Below are 26819 nucleotides of genomic sequence, written 5' to 3' on the forward strand. Positions count from 1 at the left end.
TTAGCCTTCACTTCCTCCACTTGCCCCTCATCCGCCCCCCCCACACCGGGCCCTGTCCTATTTTTCCATCTCCTCTTCAATATTCCATTCTCTGACCTATGCCTGTCTGATTTCCACTTCTCACCTGTCTTCTCCACTCCTCTTCTACTCCGACTGCTCCTCCTCCTCCTTCTTCTTCTCTCCCCCCAATAATACTCTTCATCCTTCTTGAGTGATAGGAGCAAGACAGAGACACGGTGAGGGGAGAGAAGACAGGAAAGAAGTCACTTCATCAACCACAGTCTGATAATTCATCAGCAGCTGTTTAGCGTGCTGCTACTTTGTCTTCATTAGCTGGCCCTGCTCTCCCTTCATTCAAAAGTCATTAGTGAAGTTATCAAAAATCCCACATTTTGTCCGTGTACCCTTGTTGCCCTTTTCAGCTTCTCGTTTTGGAGAAACAAACTTGTCTCTTTCTGCTGTTTTAATATGATCAACTTTCTGCTGCATCTGATTAAAGATGCAGGAAATTACTGTCTACTTTCTGTCCAAAACATGCAGAAATAGACTTTTGGGTTAAGAATTTTTTTTTTTTATTGAGGAAATATCAAAATGAGCCACACTGACCAATAGACGTGACATAACTATATAACAATATTCTATCCAGAATAGATTGATTGCTCCTGAACAAAATGAAAATGGCTCTATTTGAAATGAAGTCATTTCTACCGTGGATTTATTCAACAGCTTATCAGATGAGGATGGAATATGATGTTTGGTACAGTGCTAATGGAGCAGGTGTTGCAGATATGTGGAATGGCTTGGTTCGGAGTTTTGATTTTTCTTTTCTTATCCTTTTTTCCACAGATAACTACTGGAATGCAGCATCGTTCACGACTCCATCATCCTACCTGCACTTTGCCACCTTTCAGGGTGAGACCAGCGCTGACATCTCCTTCTATTTCAAGACAAGCGCGGCCTATGGCGTCTTTCTGGAAAACTTGGGCAACACTGACTTCATTCGCTTGGAGCTCAAATGTAAGATTTTTTTGAATGATTCGGTGTGTGCACAAGAGCCGTTCCTCTGTCTTTATCTCACTTTTTCCCTCTCTTACCCTGCCTTTTTCTCTACCCTAGTGTGAGATTTATTCCAGCAGTCCGTCTGATAGTGTCGGATGTAACCTATCACGCACACACACACACACAGGCACAAAGGCTAATGCAGGCGCATACTCGAGCAACAGTCATTTACCTGCCTGATTACAGCACACGCTTTGTGTGATTGCATGAGAGAGCAATCATTTATTTAAGGTAATTGGTGTGTGCAATAATTATGTCCATTATGATCCTCTGTTTAACCAAATCAGCCATTTTCAGGGATGACACAACACAAGCTCTCTCACACAAATACACAAACACAATGTGTCTGTCTCTCTCTTTTATTCAATACATTTTTCACAAATAGAAGCAGAGCCCTTACAGCCTTTTGAAACACACACACAATAAATGTTGGGTCTGTGTTTCCACAAGCCACGCTAGTTCTAGAGACTTATTCATCATGAAGAAAACAAGACAGTCGATCGATCGATTATTTGCGCAAGGGAGGCCTCGTCTGTGTCCACCACGAAAATGACCCCCAGATCTGACCTCCTCCTGCTACCTTTTATTGAGAGACAGTTCACACAAAACACGTCAGAACAAAGCCACGCCCCCTTGGTTCTAAGACAAAGCATTTTATGTATATGTGTGAACTTCTGTAAGAATGTGTGTGTGTGTCAGACCTCCTGCTGACCAAAGGGTCGTAAACACAGGAAGCTTACATCAAAAGAAGCAGATCTTCCAGATAGGATGTATCTGCAATAAAACATTACAGCCCCCCACCAGAACCTCGAGAATCTGGGGGGAAGGACAGTGGAATTTCTTTCATCAGAGTTAAAACACTGTACAAATGGTAAACATAAAAATGACAAACATTTAACAATTTAACTCTAACACAATCATACACCCACTTACAATGGGCAAATTCTATTTAGTTCAGTGTGTACTATCACACAGAGATACAAAAGCTTTGCACCAGTATAACTTTCTCATGTTTTAGAATCCATTCACAAACACACACAGTCATATGTGGTGTGTTAAAATAAAACACACACACATTTTTAGCTGTTATAAAGTTGGAGGATGAAATCAAAAGCTTAAGAATTTGAGATCTGTGATACTGTGCAAAAGTTCTGAGTCAACATTCATTATATTTTGCTTCAAAGCCAGACTTTCTTGTTTTTCAGGTGGTCTTGAGCCATACTTCTCGATGCTTTCTGAAGGTCTTTCAAAGGTTTTCATCCATCCATTCTCTTCCGCTTATATTTGTCAGGGTCGCAGGGGGGGCTGGAGCCTATCCAAGCTACCATAAGGCGAGAGGCAGGGTATACCCTGGACAGGTTGCCAGTCTGTCACAGGGCTAAAACTTGGAGAGAGTAAACCATTCACACCTACAGGCAATTTAGAATTACCAGTTAATCTAACCCTACTAACTGCATGTCTTTGGACTGTGGGAGGAAGCCAGAGTATACAGGGAGAACCCACGCAAACATGGGGAGAACATGCAAACTCCATACAGAAAGGCCAGGTGATGGAATCAAACTCAGGACCTTCTTGCTGTGACTCAACTGTGCTAATCGGGGTGCCACCATGATGCCTCTGTGCCACCATGCTGCCTGAAGGGCTTTCAAAAGTTTTCTTGGCTGTTTTTTCACTCATTTTCAGTCCAGTCCTTGTACATGACAATTTTCAGCAAAATATTTTTTGTTAGTTAAATCACTTAAGACTGGCCAGTGAATTCTTCAAGCACAAAAAAGCCCCTAAACTTAGGGATGAACCATTGTTGTGTCTACAAACAACAGACAACTTAACAGAAAACCTATTTTAAATTCTGTCCTGTCCTTTGTTACTAGCAGCCTGTTGCAGGAAAAAAAAAAACATAATTTGTTCCCATTTCTTTAGTTGGATCTATAAAAATTGGCAAAGATAACACAGTTTGACAGGCATAAAATAGTATTTTTGTAACAACAAGGTGATTCCCAAAAAGCTATTATCCAAAAACTTGGCACATCTCAGCATGGTGTGTAGCTTGTACTGAAAAAATGACTGAAGAAATGAAAGATGAAGTGGCAGGCCTGAAAAGAACTATCTACGCCAGATGAACAGTTATGTCCTTAACAAATAGGTACAACAGTTAGATGTACCTCTCTCTGAGGTACAACCACGTGTAAAACACAGTGTGATGGTTTGGGGCTTCATTTCTGTTATGTGACGGCTGTGGTCAGGCAGAAAAAGAACCCAAAGTGCAGACTCCGGAGACAGACGTGAACTCAAAAAAGGTAACAACACTGAGACGCCAAAAACCCACCAAACACACAGCATAGTAAACAGTAGATCACAACACAGACACAGAGAAACACAGAGCTTAAATACACAGAGGGAGCAATCAGGGAATGGGTAACAGGAGGGAAACACAGCTGGGGCAAATCAGGCCTAACGAGACAAAGGAAGCACAACCAGATGCATTTACATGAGACAAGGACTTTCAAAGTAAAACAGGAAACATAACACAGACTGAACTTACAGACACAGACTCACAGGCAGGCACTACAACAGAGGGAACAGAGACGTGGGACCAGGGCAGACACAGAGACATAAACCATAAGACAGAACTCTAACAAAGAAACCAAAGACTAGAAATGATAAATAATATAATAAACTCAAAACCCTGGTTCAACGACCCAGGCATCCTAACAATTTCAGCCATTTCAACTTGTGGTGTAGGGGATTAAGCCAAAATTCATGCAATTATGAATGCAGAAAAGTCTTTTCAGGTTGGCAACAGCTTCATTTTTCAGTATGTCATAAGATAAGATAAGATAAGATAACCTTTATTAGTCCCACACGTGGGAAATTTGTTTTGTCACAGCAGGAAGTGGACAGTGCAAAAGTTATGAGGCAAAAATTAGAATACAATAAGAATAAATACAGTACACAACTGTACAGAATAGAATAAAATACTATATACAGTAGAATAAAATAAAATAAATATACAATAAGATAAAAATAGAATACAAATACAAATACTATATACAACTGAGTAAAAAATACAACGATGACAGAAAGGATTATTGCACTTAGTATTATTGCATATGTATGGATGTGTGTGCTTGATCAGTTAAAGTCTTTATTATGGAGTCTGACAGCAGTGGGGAGGAAAGACCTGCGAAATCTCTCCGTCCCACACCGTGAGCCCAAACACACTGCCAGTGCAGTAAAAGCATACCTTGATAGAAAAAAAAACATAGAATGCAACACATTAGTTCTGAATTGGTCCTCCAGAGCCCAGACCTCAATATTAGTGAGGCAGTGAGTGATCATTTTTACAGAAAATAAACAAAAAGAAGCCAACATCCAAAGAAGAGCTTTAATTGTCCTTCAAGAAGCCTGAAGAGCTATCCGTTAAGTCTGCTAAAAAAAAAAATTACAAGAAAGTTTAGTGTAGTGGTAAATGTTCCCCCTGCACATTGTGACATGCTGAGCAAATTCAGCATATTAAGCTGCTGACATAACAGAACAGTGCAGATGTTTCAAATGCCCTGAATATCGTTCTCTGCAGTGGAACAAAAGCCTGGCCAGAAAACCAAAACAGCCATGAAATCTCTTACAGTAAAAACTAAAATAAATTAATTGATTAAATAAAACCTATTTTCATGCTTGCAGAACTGCTAAGAAAAAGATGCAGCTTTTTGACAAATTGTGTTTGAACAATGCTCAATTTATTACAAATTCTGGTTCCTCTGGTGGAAATTCAGGTCAAGAGATCAGTTCTGTCACTGGCTTTTATTGTAGATTACAAGATAAAGTGGAAAAAGTTTTAAATCTTGGTTATAATACAGAAAAAACAAGCAATCAAGTTACAATTTGATCCAGCACTAACTTTGGCGAATATACAAGACTGTTTGTCCTGAGCTTTCTGTGCTAGCAGTAGTTGTATAGAAGTATAGGAGAAGTGTAGCTGTAACTTTTCAGCCAATATTGGGTGAAGACCATGTAGAAGATTTCAGGAGACAGACAGTTACTCTAGAGAGCTGTATAGGGCCATATAAGGTCCTTAACCCATTAGCAGGAATGGGTATCTTCTCCTTTGTGCAAGCAGGAGGATGATGAATACTGCCAGAACCCTGCAAATTAATCTCCAGCAGGCCACTGGTGTAAATGTTTCTGACCAATCAATCAGAGACAAACTTCTTGAGGGTGGGTTGTCCTTTAGTAGGCCTTATGCTCACTGCCCAGTACCACTGAGTCCGGCTGGCATTTGCCATAAAATATCTGAATTGGCAGCTCCACCACTGGCACGCTTTGTTTTTCAGACATCAGAGCAGGTTCAGCTGAGCACATGTGACAGATGCAAAAATCTGGAAAAGCTATGGAGAACATTATGCTGCCTGTAACATTGTTCATCATGACTGGTTTGGTTTTGGATCAGTGTTGGTCGTGGGAGGCATATCCATGGAGGGACACACAGACCTCAGCAGGCTAAACAAAGGCACCCTGATTGCCATTAGTTATCAGAATTAAATTCTTGGACCCACTGTTAGACACTACACTGGTGCAGTGGGTTCTGGCTTCCTCCTGATGCACGACATTGCCCGGCATCATGTGGCGAGAGTAGGCAGCTCCTGGAGGCTGAGAATGCATACTACCTGTCAGGTTGTACCTAAGATTCTCCAGGAGTTCTGTGATGCTCTGGTCCAGACCATGGAGGAGTTTCAGGACACCGTCTGTGGTCTCATTAGGAGTATGCACCAACATTGCCAGGCATGCATACAACCACATAAGGGCAATAGAAACCAGTAGCATTTTGAGTTGCTGCAGTGACATTTTAGCTAAATGGACTGGCCTCCCAATCGTTTTCATTGTTCCTAACACATTAGCCAGTCTATATCAGTATCCATATCCAGCATGATTTTTTTCCCCCCAATGAGATCTGATGTGTTCTTCTTAGGATCTGATGAAAGCCTTCCTTTAATTTTTTTGAGCAGTGTGTACATGTGTGTACATATATGAAAACAGATATCATTTTGTCAAACATTAAATCTGGAACAAACAGACTGTGACAAAGAAGAGCTAAACATTTAAAACATCAATCAATGGGGCAGCTTTGCCCAACCCTCATTTCACAGACTCTTAGTCCGCTCTGAGAGCTTTGATTGACGTGTCATGCAGCGGGTTTCTGTGATCATGTTCAGTGGCTCAAATTAAATTCCCCGCAGCCACAGTGGTGCCTTTCTGATCAAGAGTTTTAAAATCTAGGGCTTTTATTTAATCTCGAAGCTGCATTGTGAAACGGGTTCCTGGCACGGCATGGCGGTCGATTGATGACTAATTGCATTCATTGGGATTCATTGGGATTCAAAGGGATTTGAACATTTGGTGTCAAAAGCGCTTGCTGACCATTTCCTGCTGGTGCGCCTGGCCCACCATTTTGTGTCAAAATGCCAACCAGTGAATAGACACAAAGTCGAATTTTGAGCCAAAGTGCTGTCTAAAGCCGTTACACTGAATGACATTATGTCAGCTAGTTTGCAGTCTAAGAGCTCCGTGAGCTTTTTTTCTATCCCAGTTCTTTCTTACACACAAATACTCATCTACAAAGAAAAAAAATCTATGTGCTGACACTATTCTGTACATTTGAGTGCTGAAAAATGCTCAAGGGGTTTGGTATTTGTTTTTTTCCAAATGTGCACTTCATAATACACACACACAGATACAGTAAATATGTGGTCTGTCACAGTTGCAGTGTGTGTGTGTGTGTGTGTGTGTGCTTGTGTGCGTGCTTGTGTCTCCTAAGGCTTTCAGAATGCCCCCACATCGATTTCCTCTCTCCTCTCTCTTGCTATCATCTTGCATTTTGCCCCACAGCACCCGTTTAGACACACAATCCAGAAATTACTCGCATGCACACTCACACACACATAAACACACACATAATCTTTGCCCTCTCGTTGGCGCAAAAAAACTCTATCTGCTGCAATCCAGTCAGGGCATGAAATGACTAGCATTAAGCTGGAATAGCATGGTTGTGCCATTCCAGGAGCCCAAAGCACATAAACACTCAGTGATACACACTTTAAACCCTTGGACAAAACACACATTACTGTGACCTCAGCAGGCTCAAAGACGCGAGGTGGACTCTATTCATTTTCCAATCTTAATAGGAAGAAATAGGCATAGGCACATTTGAGATTTATTCAGAATCGTAACCTCGTAACTAGACTGAGAACAGATGGAGAGATCCCTATTAGAAAAAATTGACTTGTGGGATGTTTTGTGCCAAATTTCATATTTTTAAAGGCTGCAGCTAAGAAATGTACTTTCCAGCTGGAGACATGTCCTTCCAAAACTGTAAAGTTGTCTGTTTTTCTTGTGAAGACTAGTCATTTGCGGTTTACATATGGAGTATAGGAGTGTGCCGTGCCGCTTTTGTCACATGTCAGACTTGTTAAAGCAATATCTACTTAGGAGTAAGAATATTTTTTTCAGCCTCTTCTTCAGAGCTCAGTCAAAAGTTAATCTTAATCTCACCATATCTGTTCTCTGCGCACGCTGAGAAGCTGTTGGCATTCTATGTATTGCATGCACTTCCTTCTTTTGCTGATAAAAACTGCTTTTTTCTTTTCCCAGCCTTTAAGAAGTTTAAATCTCGCTTCAGCCTCTACAGCAGCAGGTTTGCTATGCCACTTAGGGTTGGCTCGCACTTAAACCGAGCCTCCATCCCCCAAAAAACACAAAAGGTCCAGCCCGTTCCAACGAACCCTCAAGTTAAGAAAAAAACACAGAGCCAAAGGCTAACAAAGCAAATGAGAGCAACAACAAAGAATTTGCCAGTCTAACAGAAAAGCGATCGAAGAGATAATGCACTGCCAAAAAAAAAAAAAAGATGAAGAACAGCAAAATTGAACCTTACATTAGACAAACGCACAAGCACACCCACACGAGCAGTGATCTTTCACACAAAGACGTTCAGTGACTTTCACTATTTATCATCATTTGGTTGTGCTGTGCTGACGCATAATTTAAAACTCGGCTCTTTCGGCCTCCATATTAAAAGATTAATAGAAAAACAAATACCAAAAATAAAAACCTAAGCGTGGCTTTTTTTGTCCTTTTTTTTAGGCCAACGTGCAAAGTGTAAGGACACAACACAAATATTACATTTACACACACACAAGCATTTACACTAGTTACATCCATCATCTATGCAAATAGATGAGGCGAGCTCTGTGCTCTGAGGGCACTTTAGTTTTATTCGTACCCGTTGACAGGAGGTTGTAGGGCATACGTCTTGGTTTGCAGTGCCACTAAAACAACACACAAATTATCAAACACACACACGCATCTCATATATGACGTTCAGCATTGTTGTTGCAGCATTACTAAAGCTTTGTTTCTGCTGGGGTATTGTGATGTATGTTTGGCCGTCTTTCACCATTTAAAATAACTGATGTCTCTCCTCCCTGCCCCGCGGACCTGTTCTGTGCATACAAACATCATTAATTCAGTATACTAAAGGCTGTCAGAGGCCTTATACTGCGTCTCTGTTTGTGTGTGTCTTTGCTGAGGTTGGTGTGTTTGTGTATTGCTGGCGTTTAAATGATGAAGCACTATTTTTTTCATGAAATTCATCTGATAGGTTAATGTACTCAGCACATTCAGGCTTTTGCTTGGATCATTTCATTAAATATTGTGTGCAAGAAAGGGTTCGAGGAAAAATTAAAGAAGGAAGAAATGATATAAGGGAGGCCAAAGTCACAGGTGGGTCTGTAAAGGCAAGAGAATAAACAGAAGCATAAAGAAACAACCGATGAAGGGAAAGTTTGAACCGAGCGAGCAAAGGGAAACATAAAAGAAAAAAGAGGGTACAAACAAGCAGGACAGGAAGGAATAAATGGAAATGGATAGATTTAATGTAGAAATGATACCAAAGGCCATGGAAGAGTCACTGAAAGATAAAGGATAATTAGATGAAAGCAATATGAAAAGGAGAAAAGGGCCAGAGACATTGATTAAACAAAGGAAAAGAAGTAAGCTCATTTCCCCATTGACTACAGTATAAATTTATTCACTCTTAATATCTGAGCCTAATGAAGCTATAATAGAACGGTAACATATCAAGCTATTTATCACCACTCGGGCTGCAGCACACTGGTGCCAGTACCGACCATATGCCACCATCCAGGATATAAAGCTTTTATACATCAGTCTCCAAACATTAAGGAAAAGTCCATTTGGGTTATAATACGTCAATTCCGAATGATCTTTCCAGCAGCAAGTCTAAAAGAGTCCTTTAACATTTTGCTGAGGCATTCAGTTAACACATTGTCTTTTATTTAAAAGGTAGAGAGACTTTGCAATTCTCCTCTATTTAAAAATGTGTATGTGATAAGGTTTATTATGTGTGACTTGTGGAGTCACACACATACTCACAGAGTATCATTGTGCAGATGCAACATTGCAGACAGGTTCAAAACAGGACCAGGCAGCGACACACAATGCAAAACAGCCAAAACTGAAATTTACTGAAGTCAGTCACACACAAAGGTGGTTCAGAAGCATCAATGAACGTTTTACCTGATCATGGCTATAAAAGGTAAACCGGTGCCCCCTCTTGGTCTACTGAGATAAATTAGACTATTAAACTGCAGAAAAGCACTAAAACTTTATGACAACCTACCGTCTCATGGACACACACAATCAAATCAACTCAGCTCAAGATAATGAAAAATTAATCTAGTAGATAAACAGGACCGTTTTGCACTGTTCGCTCTTTTTGTCTTCTTTCTATGGAACCTTTCCCTTCCTTTTTTTTTCACACACACCTTTCCTGACATGTCTTTCCAACTCTCAAGCAAAAGTAAGTCTAAAAAAACATCAGGGAAACTGCAGCAATATGACTTTGTCACAAAAAAACAACCGTTCCTGGCGGTCGGTGATATTAGGCCTGTGCAAAAGCTGTGAGCAGTCATGTAATGCAAAGCTGAAATCTATACAAGCCAAATGAGTGGCCTTGAAACAAATGAGCCATTAGATTAGAAATTTAATGCATATCTACCTACAAAGTGAACTACAGCAGAACAGGGGATGCTGGATTTTATAAAGCTGTGAATTTTTGGGAATTTTTTCTTTCTACAGCTCCTAAGGTGGTCTCCTTCTCCTTCGATGTCGGAAATGGACCAGTGGAGCTGATTGTGCATTCAGCTACATCCCTCAACGACGACCAGTGGCACCGTGTAATGGCCGAGCGTAACGTGAAAGAGGCTGTCCTTCAGCTGGACCAGACCTACAGGACGTCCAGGCTTGCTCCCGCGCAGGGACACACACGGCTCGAGCTGTTCAGCCAGCTCTACGTGGGTAAGACGCACGCCCTCGCTAGCACATCATCCAAACAACCCTCGTGTTCAAGAGCGACTCGTGTACACACATTTGATTGCAATTTGCACATTTAATATCCGCTTTGCGAAGGACGGACACTCACGCAACAATTATGAGCTCTTAAGTGCGGAAAGCAAACACTCCAGCACACATCATCCACGTAAATGTAATTGGATTCAACTGTTAATTAAAAAACTTTCTGTACTGTCTGTTTTGTTGCTTTTTTTTTAAAATAATGCTGCTGCCCTCAAATGCTGACAACCTCCATGAGAACGTCTGATTGTCTCACAAGTTAAAGATGTACCAGCTTTACTGGAAATCACAGCGTTTTCTCTTAAGCCAGCCACTGCTAATTAAATTAATCCAAACACACACACACACACACACACAGGTTTTACACTTAATGATAGGCACGCATCCTTGGAAACTCATCCATGTGAGCGAACAGACTTTTAATAAACATGATTGGGTGTGAGGGCATGTTACTTACAGAGCTCATTTATTTAATATGTTAATACTGTAAATGTCTTTGCATTAAGATACTGTTGCATAGAGGGGATCAGCTATTGGATTTTCTCTGTCCCTGCATCCTTTAATTATGGATCAATTATCAGATAGACAAAGCCTTTATTATCACAGAAGCTGTGCATAGCTATTGGGTAAAAGGTCAACCATCTATCTCTCCCGCGCAGTGCTTCTCGAGCTCATCAGGATTTCAAATGGAAGATTTGTCCAGTTTTCTCACTGCGCTTTCACTTCTCTGTCTCATTTCGTCTTTTGTGCTGAGCAGTCAATACGCTATAGACCAAACTCCAAGGCTAAAATAGTTTTAGGGATTTTGCGGATAGAGGGAAAAGTGCTGAGGCGGATCACACACTTCCTACTATCTCATTGGAAAAAAAGTTCAGTCCAAAGGAGATTGTTGCAAATTCCAATCAGGCCTCCCAATGTGATAGCCTCAAACCTCCTGATCCCCGTCTATAATATAATTTCATCGTCTCATCACTTTTGCTGATTTGAGCGCTGCTGAAATATCCTCACCTTATCATGTCCCAATTTGCCTCTCAGTGTATTTGTACTTTCATTTAGAGAAACGGGAAGGGGCAAAAAGGGTCTTTGTGTGACTCGTGGCTATGAAACCGGGAACATTATGGCTTTCAGATATATCTCCGGCCAATTTGCATGTCTGTATTCTGGCCTTTTAGCTTAGGCCTGTGCGCGTGCCACCAGATCTCAAGGAATAAAAATACTGTAACAGAGAGAGAGAGAAGAAGTGAGAGAGAGAGAGAGCAATGGATGGACTGCATGTAACAACACCAGCAGAGGTGACATCACCTTCCTATATCTGATCTCTAATCCCCGCTTAATCCTGATTTGAGGATTTCTTTGAGAAGTTAAAGTGTTATACACAGGAAGTGACCCCCCTCTACACTCAAGGGAAGTAGTTTAGATTTGGCCTCCGACATCCAGAAAAGATAGAGATCTTCTTTGTGTTTGATCAAGAGATTTGGAAAGAGTGGGAAGAGCCCTGCAGGCAACAAGATTTTGTCTCGACTCTTGATTCCTTCATATTACGGAAGACTCTCCGCCACTGCACGGCTGTCAATGGCTATTACTGATGCAACTGTTCAAAGGCGCTGAGCTAGAAAATAAAAAATGAAACCCAAAAAACTTCAAAACTGTGAAACTTTGAAATTCTACTGCAGCCATCTTTGTTTGAAAGAGTTGACTGTAAAGGCAAAAAACAGAAAGTGAGTCCTCCACATCTACAACATGGAGGTTTACCGTGTTCGTGTGTTTGTCTCTCTATCATCTCCTTTACTCTTTCTCAATCAATATGCTCCTCATCAAGCATTTGATTGCTTTAGTGTTTACTGCACAGTGGCTCATTTGCTATAATGGCCTTGAGCGTAAATGTTATACCATCAGCATGCTGTCATTTACTTCACATTGTTAACTTTTAGCTCTCCAAATACGTGTTCATAACTATAAATGGCACTGCAATTTATTCATTTCGTGGCCACCATCTGCTCTTTTTTTGAATTCCGTCTTGATTAATGCTCACTATCACATTGATTTTTATGGTTTTGCATGTTTTTGCTCATCACTTGATTGTTTTGTCTTTCTTTTGTGCGCTGCTCTTTTCTTTCCCCCTCTCCACCCCCGTCTCTGCCGTCGTGAATCGACATCGTGCTTGCTTGCTCGTCGCTGCATGCATGCGACACCTGTCACAGGGAAACCAGCCTCGCTCACCTGCCAAGACAGTAGGTAACATTTACTGAGTACAGCGAAATGTCTCTGTGACACTGATACAGTTTTCACCTCACCTACAGCTCAAAATAACTGTGCTTCTGTTAGTTGATTCAGATTTTATGGCAGCCTCACTTTAACAGTGGTTAAAGTCAGTATTAGTCTTCTAAAATATCACTGCTCATGCTTTGATTGCCTGTTTTTTTTTTTTTTTTTTTGTAGGGGGGGGGGGGGGGTAGACTGATGATAAGCACCTAAGTCTTCTAAATTACAGCAGGTGGCAATTTAAGTCAGTACTCATATATGACTTCCTTTTATAAAAAGCGAAGTTATTATCAACCTTTTAGAGACATGCTTTAAAAAAACAGTGTTATAACCCAATAGATATGAAGCATGTGGCTGCTGATATGAGCTTTTTTTTTTTTATCATAATATCCCCTCTGGAAATGCCAGTGGGTTAGGAATGCTTTTGAAATGGCATTTAGACCCAGTGAATCAAAACACCCATCAGAAACTAATACAAATTGAATCCTGAAGTGTGCTTCTAATAAACACAGCGTGCGAAATACTGTAGTTAAAGATATCTCCAATGTTGCGAACAGCAAACACTCGCAGAGAAAGAAAAGCACATGCCGCCATTCGGCTTAACCACTTTTAAAATGTTAATGGAAGCAAAGCATTGCAGCAAATCTGCAGCCGATTCTTATTGAATTTAATTTATCTGAATATGCCTCCACAGAAGAATCCACATGTGGCGAATACTGTCAGTACAGTGTTAAAGTGCATACTGCAAGTTTATTCAATGCAAAGTCTTTACTTGGTAATTCAGCATTCACACTGATACATCCATACATGCAGTGAAGGTTAAGCGGTCACATATGGCTTTCCTTCTAATTTGCCTGCTACTGCGTGTGTTTGTGTGTGCGTGTGTGTCTTCTAATGAAAACAAAATGTTGCTTAATTAGGACATCATTACAAGGTAACATCCTCTTGGGGCACACACGTTACTCCCATAAATAAATTGAGCCATATATATACATTTCACTTTAATAACTGCTTATGTTTTGAAATATATGTATTAATTACAATATTTCTGTGCAGTCATGTGCTGCTGAGACTGTGTGTCAGATTGTTTGTAAGCCTACTGCTAATATTGAGAAAATGAAAAGTCTGGTAGTCATGTATACACCGAGTGAAGCCAGATGTTGAAACTAGGTTGCAACAAAGGGTATAGAGGCATTTTTTGTTTTTTTTAATATTAAGAAGCTGATTCAACTCTAACAGACAAAGTCTGCTTAAGGAGGGCTGGAGAGGGCATAATCCACAAGACCTTCAACCAGTAGACTAGAGTGTCATTCTTATGCCTGGCTATTATCTTATGCCGGGCTCACACTGTGCGATTTTTTCAGTCGCGCGATTCAGCTCCTGCTCAAACTGTACGATTGACTCGTAGGGGTTAGAAGTTCGTAGGTCACGATGCAGGGTCTCACACATGCTCTGATGCGACCCGAGTGCACAAACTGTGCGTCCATAAAATGAAGGTTATAACAGAAATTCTGTCGCTCGCTCTCCCTCTCTGTCTTTCACTCACACAGACACGCACACCACCGCCATCAACTTTGCTAAATTGCTAATGAAAAACATTGATCAGGCAGCTGTGATTGAGCAGCAGTGTAGATCCAAAACGGTCGCACGACTCAAAAATCGGCTCAAAACAGGCCAAAAATCGCACAGTGTAAGCCCAGCATTATGCATTATCAAGTCCACCAGTCCGGCACCATTTAATACAATTGTGGAAAACTTTTTATAGGAATGTGTACAGCCTTACTATTTCCACAGGAATTATGAGCATAAGCAGCCAGTTGTTGCTAATCAGATGCACTCGCCTAATTGATCATCAGCAAGTATGGTCACCTGTACAAAAGAAGAATATTTCATAGTTTGCTGATCTGGAGCATTCAGGTGTTTGTTAACACATGGCTAAGATTTGACATCCTATCAAATTCAAGTCAGACCATGTAATGTTCAGAGAAACAAGAAAAAACGCAAGAGCTACATTTCAGACTCTACAGGCCTCATTTAGCAAGTTAAATGTTGAGGTTTGTGGCAGTACAATTAGAAGATTGAACACAAATGATTTGATTGGAATAGTAGCCAAGACGAAGCCTAGAGACAAGAGAAAGGGACATGGTAGCACAGCTTAGATTTGCCTGGTGGATCTAAAGACACTACAAGACCAAGATGGAAAGATGAAATTACCAAAGTGGAGACGTCACATTTGGTGTAAACTAAAGCATATCATCCCAAACACCTCATACCAACTGCCAAGCACGGTGGTGGAGGAAGGTGATCAACAGCTTAAGCTTGGCTGAAACCGGGTCATGAAACTGGACTATAATCCCAAGCGCAGCAGCAAATCTACAACAGAAGGGCAAAGTGAAGCAAAGAAATAATGCTGTAGTGGCCCAGTCAAAGTCTAGACTTCAGCCTGAAATCTTCTGGTTGGACCTAAAGAGAGCTGTGCAGAAATTAATGTCTGCAAATCTCAATGAACTGAAGCAAACCTGCACAGAAAGGTGGGCAAAAATTCTGATGAAAGCTGTAAAGTCATTTCTGCTAAAAAGTAGTTCTACAAGCTACTGAATCATGCAGTGTACTTCTTTTTCACTTTTTAGAGTATATGATGATTTCCTGAAAAAGGCTAGAAAGCACATATGTATGTTGTACATATACATAAGATTAAAGATATGCTGATTACACAGGTGTTTGCAAAAACGTTAAAAATAAATGTAATGGAAAATTTTAAAAAGTAAAGTATACAGTTTTAGGAGACAAGTCTAGTTGATTTTTGTCTTAATCACCAAAGCTCTTTAAATGTATACTATTGACTATTAATTATAAAGAACTATAATTACATACAGAGAAACTTTGTGTTTACTAATATACGTAATACTTGGGCCTGTACATATAAAAATGCAGAACATGTATTGGTGTTTTTCTTGCATGTAGCACCTATTTTGAATTACCCCCACAGGTTTTGATTTAACTAGATTTTTTTTTCTTATTCATTGAACAACCCTGCATCTCTCCCTTTTGTATTTGCTAGGGGGATTAGGATAAATATTCAGGTGCCAGGTTCACATCTGGTTCAATTTAACTTACGGACAGATGGCATCACATTTTCTTCAAGCACACTTTGGAAAAATGCAGACTGCATTACTGAATCAGTGACTGCAAGCTGCCCACTCCCTGAGGCAGTGAAGGAACCCTAAACTACTCTGTTCCTCCACTATGCTTTATAGTTGGTGTGGATGGTTTTTTTCAAATAAAGCTGCCTTTATCCTGTGCCAAACATGTGGCCAAACAGCACTATCATTGATTGCTTTGTCCTGAACAGATCAGTGCAAAAGACCTATCTAAGCCAGTGGCAAATTGTTGCTGCTCATGCTTTTTTTTCCTGGCACACCAACCCATGTAGGTCACATCTGTAGTTTGACATTAACTCAGTTGCCTCCAGATCCTGTGATTGAATTCAGAGGTTTTTGGAGACTTCTTTTTTTACATCAAACATGCTGGTTGGGCTAAATTTGCTTAGTCCTGGACTAACTATTTAAAATTGATGGGACTGGTAGATGTGGTTCCGTACACTCATATCATAATATGTCAGTGGGTTTTTTTCTTTCTTAAGGTCTTCGAGAGCTTCAGGCATAACTACGCAACAGACTTTGATAGGAGAGAGCAAACAACACCATACATGTCAGAGATTTCAATAAAACTGCACCTAATCTCCTGATCTCCTTAGATTGGAAAGTGTGACTGCAAGTTATCAGTTTTGTTATTTCTTTGAGCATATCGCCTTTATTGCTGTTTCAAGCAATGGTTCAGATCAGCTCGATTATTTTGGTTATGTGTCAAACAATTATTTCTATTTCTGTACTTACTTTTTTAAATGATTGTAACTGTGATAAGCTAATATTGACTGCAGTCACAATCAGTCAGGCTCTATTACACAGCGTTTGTGAGTAGCACAGAAACCGTATGCACCTGAGTGTGCGTGCGTGCGTGTGTGTGTATACGTGCCTGCCCCGGTCTCCGCAGGCTTCGGAGCCTGCTGTCCATTTAATCAGAGACTGATTCAGACCTGGGTAAACAGGTGGCAGAAACCTCCAGCCAATCAGTACTACAAAATAGATTAATTAAGGGGCCTACTAAAAGTCTAATTCTTCATGGGACTGAAAATAGGAGAAAGCATGCAAAAGCTCAGCTGCATCCCAATACGTGAATAATGTATCGGCTGGAGAAAATCAAAGTACATGTATTAGTAATCTTATTATGCCTCTATTGTACCTATGTGGGCAAGTGAGAGCGCAGCTGTTGAGGGACGACCCCGCCTGCTAGAATGTGTGTTCACATTTCCTTTACATGTCTTCCTGAATAGACACTCTTCCTTAAGCCAGATGATGCCCTTGAGATGTTTTACAGTAATAACTAAAATGACCCTCGGCTCTCGTCTCCGATTGTGCGCGCAAGTGTGCGTGCTTACGTTTGTGTTTACCCACACAGAATATTTATGCTCGGTGGGTGTGTTTGTGTATTTTTGAATCCATACCTGTGGGTGTATATTTATGAGTGTGTTTATTGCTGTGGTCATTTAGGTCGACATTAATCTATTTAACACCCCTACTTTGTCCAAGTTAATGGGTAGTTAGACTGTAATGGTGCAAGGCCAGAATGACGATGGAAGCACTTTAGAAGAATGGCTATCGACACCCCAAGGCTAAGCAGTAATGCTTACATTGACTCATTCAAATCAGGTGCGCACTGTGCGGCATTTTTAAAACGTGTGTGTTCATCTCGAGCATGTAGTTTACGTGCATCCGCGCATCCATTTGCATGTGTATGCTAGTGCGAGGTTCATTAAGAGACAGTGTTCATTAGGCTGTTGCAATTACTGAAGAAATCAAACGAGTTGAAGGTTGTTTCAAGAACGGCGTCACAGTCAGAACAATTAGCGTGACATCAGTGGCTTCCTCCAGGCATTAGGATATTAATGTTTCTAAAACAGATTAAAATAGAGCCTCTTGCATTGAGAATGACTTTTGCGACCCTGACTTCCAGTTGTCCTCCCTTCCTTCTCCTTGTTTTCTTTTCTCCTGACGCTACATATCCTTCCCCCCTCTGCGTTCCCTCCTTCCTGCTCCTTCTTCCGGTCCTCAGGTGCTGCAGGGGGACAGCGGGGGTTCCTGGGATGCATCAGAGCCTTACGAATGAATGGCATCACTCTCGATCTGGAAGAGAGGGCGAAGGTCACACCTGGGGTCAAGCCCGGTTGCCAAGGCCACTGTAACAGTTTTGGGATGTACTGCCGGAATGGGGGAAAGTGTGTGGAGAGGTATAACGGCTACCTGTGTGACTGCACCGCCACCGCCTACGATGGTCCGTTCTGCACCAGAGGTAAGAGGCATTTTCAGACAGGCAATTTGACTCTATTTAAAGACAATGGAACAAAATAATTTAATGTACATCTGGCTTTTCTTTGTCCTCAAAACTTTCAGTGCAAAACAAATTAAATTTTCCCTCTGTGGGTTTTGAAGGGGTTTTTTTTCCTTTTACATCAGGTTTTGTTTTTCCATTTCCTGGCCTTGCAGGACTGCTTTTCTGCTCGGAAATTAAGGATGACACACTGAGCAATAATCCTTCGGCTAACATTTTCTCCAACAACTTTTGCAGGCATATTTCTGAGATCATGTTATCATTTGCGCTTTCTCTTTTATTCACAAAGCCAGAGTCAAACAGCACCAGGATTACCGCTGGAGTAGTTATGTTTCAATGAGCTTCATTCCCCGACAACCCACCGTGATTGTCGCTGCGCTTTGTGATGGTGCCCCACTTCCTATTCAGTTTGGCGCTGTCGTTTTTGAAAGTGTTTGGGCTTGCGATAAAAGGCATCGATTGAGGGTAATATTATGCTTACCCACCAATTCTCCCTCACTTTAGAGTGCTCTCGCTGAATGCTGATACTGTGCAAATGCAGAGCTGAGAGATCAAACTCAGAAACAAAGCGTAAGTGACTTCAGTAAGAGGTGTGTCTAGTGATCTGATGTTTTCTTTGAAGATCACAGACAAGCAGTGTCACACTGTAACTCTGCTTCTGCGCTGTTGCATATTGCTAAGGCATCGTGTTTGTTTCACCGGGATTCATTAGATACACTATTAAAGTTCTATTTCCCAAAACAAGTTTTCATGAAATTCTCTCGGGAGAAGAGCAGCGGCGCTGTCAGAGGCTTTCTGCTCGCTCCCAGTCAGGAAGTTGATCCCCGACACGTGAATTAATTTGTTTCCTAAAGTCGAATGGTGTTTTCCCCCCTGTGTTCTTGGCAGGGGGGTGACAAGATGACAGAAAGGCAGAATGTGTGTCTTGGTGTGGGCTTGCGTGCGTGTGTGTGGTGTGGAGGAGGGTGACAGTGTGTGGTGATATGCTAGTGTAAGACATGAAAAGACCTCCTCAGAATTCTGTCATAACCAATCAGGCATTTCAGGATTTAGAGAATAAAGATTACTGTCTTTGTGTGTGTGTGTGTGTGTGTGTGTGTGTGTGTGTGTGTGTGTGTGTGTGTGTGAGAGAGAGAGAGAGAGCGAGAGAGAGGCAAAGAAAGGGAGAGAGCACACCCTTGTGTCTATTTGTTTTTGTGCATGACATGCAATGTTCCCTCTAATTTTTTCACGTGTCTGAGCGAACACACAAACTCCCTGAGCGGTCCTTTAGACGTGTGCACTGTGGTCACGCCAGCATTGAATCTATCCAAGTTTAGGGATGGGTACCGGTATCCAGTGCCATGATGGCACCGGTTCTGACATAAACGGTAGTAACCAGACCGAAAAGCAGCACACATTTCGGTGCTTTTTTTTCCTGAGATGTCACACACTTTGGATTCCAGCCAATCATTTTACCTTTGCAAGCGTAGTAGGCGGGCCCAGGTACATACGTTCTTTTAGAGCAGAGCTACAGATTAAAAATGCCCAAGGCGAAGCGGTCAAATTCTGGCTGTACTTCACAGCAAAAGATGCAAACTCAGCAGCCTGCAACATGTGCTTTAAGGTGATACTGTGCAAAGGAGGTAACACCTCGAATCTGATGAAACACCTGGCGACGTATAGCATTTTGTTAAAAGCCGAGAAATGCACCGTATTTGATAGCTTGCTGCGAGACCTCACACCGTGCACATCTACTGCGGGTGGTTTGCCTGTTATCGGACCCGGAGTTAGCAACATCCCCCAAAAACCCGAAGAGGAGAGTCCTGGCCCGTAGCCCTGCCAGTGTAGCAGAAATGATGAGGATGATGATGCAGCAGCAGCCGTTCTTCTCTGCGTGAGTAGCTTAATGTTGTTCGTGTGTAATTTACGTTGAGTAGGCTAACCACGTTATTAAATTAATGCATGTAAGGTGAACTAGCAAACACCGTCGTAGTTACATGCGGCTGTCTTCTTGTTTGATGGCAGATACTCTCTTCACCCTGGCCAAAAAGGCTAAAATGACCAAAGAAAAAGAGGGAAACGGCTAAACATGAGAGGTTTTTGGATAAAGTTTGTGTTTTTTCCCCCATTGTTTAAGCACTGCTTCCAGCCAAGAGTGATACCATAAATCCCCTATAGCTGCAGAAAAGGCTAACATTGTTATCTTTTTACAAAAAAACAGCTGAACATGAGAGGTTTTTGGACCAATTTTGTGTTCTCCATTCTTTAAGCACCGGTTCGAGCACCGTTTAAGCACCGGCACCGTTTCAAAAGTACCGGTTTGGTACTGGTATTGGATAAAACCTAAACGATAACCATCCCTATCCAAGTCACATGGTTTATTAAAATAATCAAATTACAGCATTTACATTTATGTTAGACTACTTTTAATTAACTGCTTTAGCCCACTTACAATGAAAATTTAAAAAAATCTTGTTCATGACCTGTGTACTATGTTAACACTATTGGAAGTAAAAAATAACTTGAACTCCAATTTTGAAAACACAACTTTCTTTTTTTATTTTTTTGCCTGACTTGTATTATGAGTATGAGTCTGAGAGGGAGTCCTGTAACTCTCTGTCTGCAAAAAACAGTATATAAAGACCAATGTTGGGCAATTAATTATATAGTTACTTCTTCAAAAAGGTAACTGAGTTATGCAAACAACAAAGTTATTTGCAGCTGTTTTGCATCAAATTTGATGCCACACAAATTATTTGTGCCACTACAAAAAAATAATTTCTGTCCACTATGAGATAAAGTAGAACAACAGCCTGATACCTGCAGGCCGACAACAGGAGATGTATCACTCCTGTAACACCTGTAACATTCAGCAGTCCATTGCTCTGACACACACAACAAAACTATTGACTACCCTACACACTAAATACACAAGATTTACACTAAACATCGCTAAACTTCCTAAACAACTAAATGCCATGTTGCAATTGAATTTTGTGATTGGTCGACATGGTACATAGGAAAGGGTGGGGTGTTTTTGGTTTTGTTTTTGCTCACAGGTGGAGAGTGCTTTCAAGCCTTTTCCTTATAAAAATGCGTTTTTACCGTTTCTTCCCGCAGTAAATATAAACAATGAAAGTACTCAGGAAGAAAACCAAACATTGCATATATTTTTATCATAACTCTGGTTTTACGTGGCCTATCAACACAATTTAAAAAGTCCACACAATTGTTCCGTCTGTCCTGCTCACATCTCCAATGGTTGTTCACGTTGTCATTAACGTGGCTTCACTCCACATCAGCCACACCGCTTTGCCAACTAAAACACCGGTGTCGGCACATAAGGACGCTGTCATTAGTGATGTGCGATACCACTGAAAGTAAAATTCAGGGTGGTATCGACCTGATCTGATACCGATACTTTATACAAAAACGTATTTTATTTATTGTATCTCAAATGATAGCATCATAATGATTACAGGTCATCAGATTACTTGTTCTTATCACTTAATGCAGAATTCATCATATAGAAATAAAAAAACTGAAGTTGTGCGCTATTTGAACACCTTGCCTGCCTGCCACACTAAAGGACTCCGTGAGAGACGTCTGTCTCGCCCTAGCAGCACCTGTCCATGTCCACTCCTCGTCTTCAGTTTGCCTCAACGGCATCACGGGCATGGGCAAAAAATAAATAAATAAATAAATTGCTCGTACTCATGCTGCCCCGACATCAGCCAGCGCATATTGGAAATGGCATGGGCACCGATTGGTTTTCTATCGCCCATTTCCTGGGAGTATGGGCGCCCTCCGTTTGCGAGGTGCGCCTGCTGCTTGCGGCACAGGGAGGAGAGGGCGGGGCGGCGGGGGACTTATAATTTGCACCGATGTTTTCCCGAAATTCTGTACGCGAAAAGTGAGCGCGAGAGCCCTCAGTGCGCCTGCTCGCTGCTGAAGTCAAAGTAAACTTTATTGTCATCTCCGCTGCATGCAGTACACTGTTGAGAGAGACGAGACGACGAGGCTCCAGTTACAGCAGTGCAAGTAAACAAACAATAAATATAAGAAGAGTAAGAAAATAAATATACACGTTAGGACTAGGGGTAAAGGGATCAATAACAATTTAAAATTTATATTTTATATTTTGATTACTTAATGTCTCACACCACAACCCGTGGAAAGGGGAGGGAGATCTGCTGGCTCCAAATAGAGCACATTTCATTCATAATTTTTTCATTCATAATGTTGTAAATCCAAGCCCATTATGTATTCATGATTTGAATCCTGGGTTGTGTGAAATCCCAGAAATACACCTTAGACAAAGTGAATCTGTGAACTAAGGTGTAGGTCGCGTTGCATTGTGGGTGCCGCGCTCCCACAATGCATTGCGGCGTGACGTCAACTCCAAAGCCCTATTAGGTTATGTTGTGGCGATCCTGGAGTTGGGGGATTTGTGTTCATACTGCAGTCCAAAATTAAAACCAATGGAAGATGGACAAGAAAAGTTCAAAGCCATCAGGTGCTCAGTTTAGAAAAAATAGAAAAGAAGAGGAGGAGAAACGAACAAAAGATACAGATAAGAAGATGTGTCATTGGATAATGGCAGGTCATCCTGAAACGATCAGAATCAGAATACTTTATTAATCCCTAAGGAAATTATGTGGGTTACAGTTGCTCCAAAGAGAAATGGTAAAAATAGTAACAGTAACAGACTAAACTCCAAACAATACATTATGTTACAGATTTTAATATTAATTAGTCATTGTCAATTGTTGATTTGTCCTGTTCTCAATGTATGACGAATTATGATGGCTGTTTGGTAGCCGTTTGCATACTATGCATACTCTCCCTCTCTTCGTGTGTGTGTGTGTGTGTGTGTTTCTCTGGTGAATTTAGTAGTTCCTTCCAATGTAGACAAACCGAATGAAATAGGTTCTTCCCACTGTGTTCCTGTTAATGATAAACTACAAATTTCCCCTAAATTACTAAAATATCGATATTTTAATGTGAGAATCGATTCTAGAACATAAATGAATCGATATTTCAGGATCGATCCGCACATCACTAGCTGTCATAGCCTGTCAACAACGTTGATTTGCTGCGTATATACGAATGTGAATCGCGTTATTGGCTGGACTATGGGATAAGGTGGCATCGTTCTAATCCTATACGGGAGCAGCCAGTCACTTACTAACACTGCAAAGCAGAATTGTTAAAGTTTTAATTTTAATTTCAATACAGGTTAGATTTTTTTTTTTTTTTTTTTTTTTTTTTGTGCGCAACGCAGATTTTCTGTGCGCAGAGACCGTGCCAGCAGTGCACAATTGCACACGCGCGCAGCTTAGAGGGAACATTGATGACATGTGACTTCATCATCTATTTCCTCCTTTCATTCCTTTTTGTCCCTCTTTTCCCTCACTCTGCTACAGTTTTTTTTTCCTTTCATTTGGACTCCCTGTCCTCTTTGTCTCTTTGCTACTTTTTCCCCCTCATTTATTATGCTCTGTTTTTTCTTTTCTCCTGCCACTCCTTTACAATTATTTTACTCTTGTCCCCATAAATATGTATTCCACTTATTCCTCCTCCGTTTCTTACTTTGCCACACTTATTTTCTCGCTCCTCTCTCAATTGCCCCTCTCCTGGTTTCTCAGTTTTCTGCCCTTTCCCAAATTTCTCTCTTTCCCTCTCTTTAATGTACCACTCTCTCCCCATCCTCCCAGCTAGTGAAAAATGCATGAAGTCAGCCATAATTGCATAGTGCATTTCCATTGTATCCATATTTACACACTGCTCAGGGGACCCTGCAGTATTGTTATTATACACTCTCATTCTTTTGCTTTTCTGCCCTTGAGGGTCTCACGTGGAGCCGGTGTGCACATGTACATACGTATGAACACACGCGCGCACGCTAAAACTTGCAAAAATGCAATTGCACATGTACCTGTTGAGATTTGCACTGCTCAGAATCCACATCCGAAACTTCTTCTCATACTGACATGAAGTACACACACACACACACACACACAAAAAGCTCCAGCTCTGCAGCATTGCTCATACCCCATTAAGGTTCCAGACAATTTTATGTGTTGCTACTGAAGCTCTGGGTAACAAGTTGGGGTACTTTCTTTCCTTCTTTCCCCAGTAGGAAAGAGAAAAAACTTACTGTGAGAGTATTTTAAACGTGAGAATGCTCTCCATGACTTACATGAGTTTGTTTCTAGTGTATATTATATACTACATGAACACATCGCTAACTAGAGCTAACAGGTGTCATCACACACACAGTTCATTATACTTAATAGACTGCAATGATTGTTAGTACTTGTTACTGACAGTAGAAGAAAAACTCACCTTGTCATCATAGACAGTATAAAAGATGTAAGTAAATACTTTGAAATGAGTAAATGAGCATTTCTGCCAATGTGGTTGCATAAACTGCTAACTATAAAATACTCTATGTCGGTGATTCCCAAAGGGTTGGCTAGGGCCCCCTGGAGGGCTGCAAAGGTACTGCAGGTGAGCTTGAGTAATAACAGAAATTCAGTTTGAAGTTTATTTAAAAGCATTTACATTTAATTCATTCATTTATATAAAATGTTGATCAAACAGGTAATAATCTGCTCTTACATTGAAGTTTGTGCCCGAGTCACAGGTGGTCACACATTGGCCAACATTGCCAGTGCGACATTTTGCACATGGCTGGGTAGCATTGGCAATTTATAGCAAACAATCTGTGCTGTTTATGTTTTTCAAATAAAGAATTTCAAGGAAATGTTTTTTTTTATTAAAGTGAAAATAGGAATAGATAGGATATGTCTTCTTGACTTTGGGAATGGCTGCTCTATGAATATTTAAATGAAATAAATAAATAATTCTTATTTACTATGGTAATTCTTCCTAACCATGTTTAAGCTAGGTTTACATTTGTCTAAACACATCATTTTGTAAGTTAATTTTGTCAAATTTAAAAGTAGTTTGACACGTTTAGGGAGGATAGCACTTTCTAATATGGAATATCTGAGCTTACCCATAACAATAAAGTTCAGTTAATACAAAAAGATTGCTAAAATGGGTCTCTCCAGACTTCTGAGGCTTGGAACTATATGATTGCAAAGCTAAATAAAGGATAAAATTGGTAGGTAACCTGAATAGAGCTGAGATTTTGCTTCTGTGGCAATACTATTCAGAGAACTTACCCATTTTCAAGTAATAAGTGTTCTATTAAATTAAAGTAATGTAGCTTGAAGTATTTATTGTACTGTGTCTGGTGGGAGCTGATGGGTGAAGTGAAGCTTTAAAAAAGATGCATAAATGTGTTCGCTTGGAATTCTGGACCCGTAAGGGCTGTAATTTTACATTTCATCGTGGCTGCAGAGGGAAGGAGAACATGTTGAGGCATATTGCGTGGCATTTGCACACATACACACACACACACATACGCACTCAACCCTATTCTCTCTGCTTTCCCTGCAACCATTCTCTTTAATTTCACACGTATTATGCCTTTATCTCCTTTTTAACTGACTCGCAGACATGGCGAATGAGTACAGGTACACACGAACACAAACAAGGAGTGTAACAGAAATAGACTATAGAAAAATAAGGTCTCGTCTTCTCGATATTTGATTATGAGAATCAATAAGCCTCCTGGTATGGTTGAAATATGCCATTAGGTTTGTTAATGTACTGGTAAACAGTGCATTGTTTGGTTTCAAATGCTGGACTACAGCAATTTAACACTCGCTTTACTACATCATCTGAACACAGCCTTATTTATGTGTGTGTTTATTCCCCTCTGGCTATATAATATGTCTACCCTGTTGTGTCTTTGCATCTATGAGCTTGTGAGTGGCTCCCTGTGGCTTGTTTTTGATGGAAAATTCTCTTTCTTTCTTTCTTTCTTGGTTTCTTGCTTGTGTTTTAAGCGCACATTAAAACACAGTACAGTTGAAGCAACATTTATTGCATTTGCGTAAGAGCTTAATTTTGGTCCTACATTTTGTTCCTTCTTCCATCATCTCACCCAGATGTTGGAGGTTTCTTTGAGGCAGGGACGCTGGTAAAGTACAACTTCCTGCCTGAAGCCTTTGCGGGAGCCAGTAAGGACACCAAGGTGTTGACGCACCAGCTCACGCCACATGAGGTGAATCTAACAAAGGAGGAGGTGGCCTTTAGTTTCAGCACATCCAGTGCTCCAGCTGTTCTGATGTACGTGAGCTCCAAGACGCAGGATTATCTTGCCGTGGTGTTAAGACAGAATGGTAAGGCTGACACGCAGCACACACACACACGCACATTAAATTGTTGCTCACCATTGCAGACAACATTTAAACGTCTTCCTTGCAGCGCACATTGGTATAATCTCCAAAAATCCTCCTTAGTCAACGACCAACCACGGAGCAGCAGCTGACAGAAAACTGCTTTGATGATCTATAAGGCCTAAAAAACTTACTGCGCCACCTAGTGTCTGAGATTTTAAACTGCTGTATCTGTACGTCTCCAGGTTCGCTGCAGGTGCGATATAACCTGGGTGGTCTGAGGGAGCCGTTCACCATAGATGTGGACCAGCGTAACTTGGCCAATGGACAGCCACATAGTATTAACATGTCCCGTCACGACAGGAGAATCACCATCCAGGTACAGAA

General features: G+C 40.9%; 1 protein-coding gene across 2 annotated transcripts in view; it reads left to right on the top strand.

Moving 5' to 3' along the window:
* Positions 1-26819, top strand: part of cntnap2a (contactin associated protein 2a) — a 371460-nt gene that overhangs the window by 318712 nt on the left and 25929 nt on the right. Inside the window, exons 18-23 of one of the 2 annotated variants that reach the window (XM_040044091.1) lie at positions 847-1017; positions 10213-10431; positions 12687-12716; positions 17920-18156; positions 26202-26435; positions 26678-26811. In XM_040044091.1, coding sequence (XP_039900025.1) covers positions 847-1017; positions 10213-10431; positions 12687-12716; positions 17920-18156; positions 26202-26435; positions 26678-26811 — 1025 coding nt within the window. The remainder of the gene's footprint in view (positions 1-846; positions 1018-10212; positions 10432-12686; positions 12717-17919; positions 18157-26201; positions 26436-26677; positions 26812-26819) is intronic. The other variant, XM_040044092.1, reaches the window with a different exon arrangement.

The sequence above is a fragment of the Simochromis diagramma genome, unplaced genomic scaffold, assembly GCF_900408965.1.
Source record: "Simochromis diagramma unplaced genomic scaffold, fSimDia1.1 OVJJ01000602.1, whole genome shotgun sequence".
In the NCBI taxonomy this organism is placed as follows: Eukaryota; Metazoa; Chordata; class Actinopteri; order Cichliformes; family Cichlidae; genus Simochromis; species Simochromis diagramma.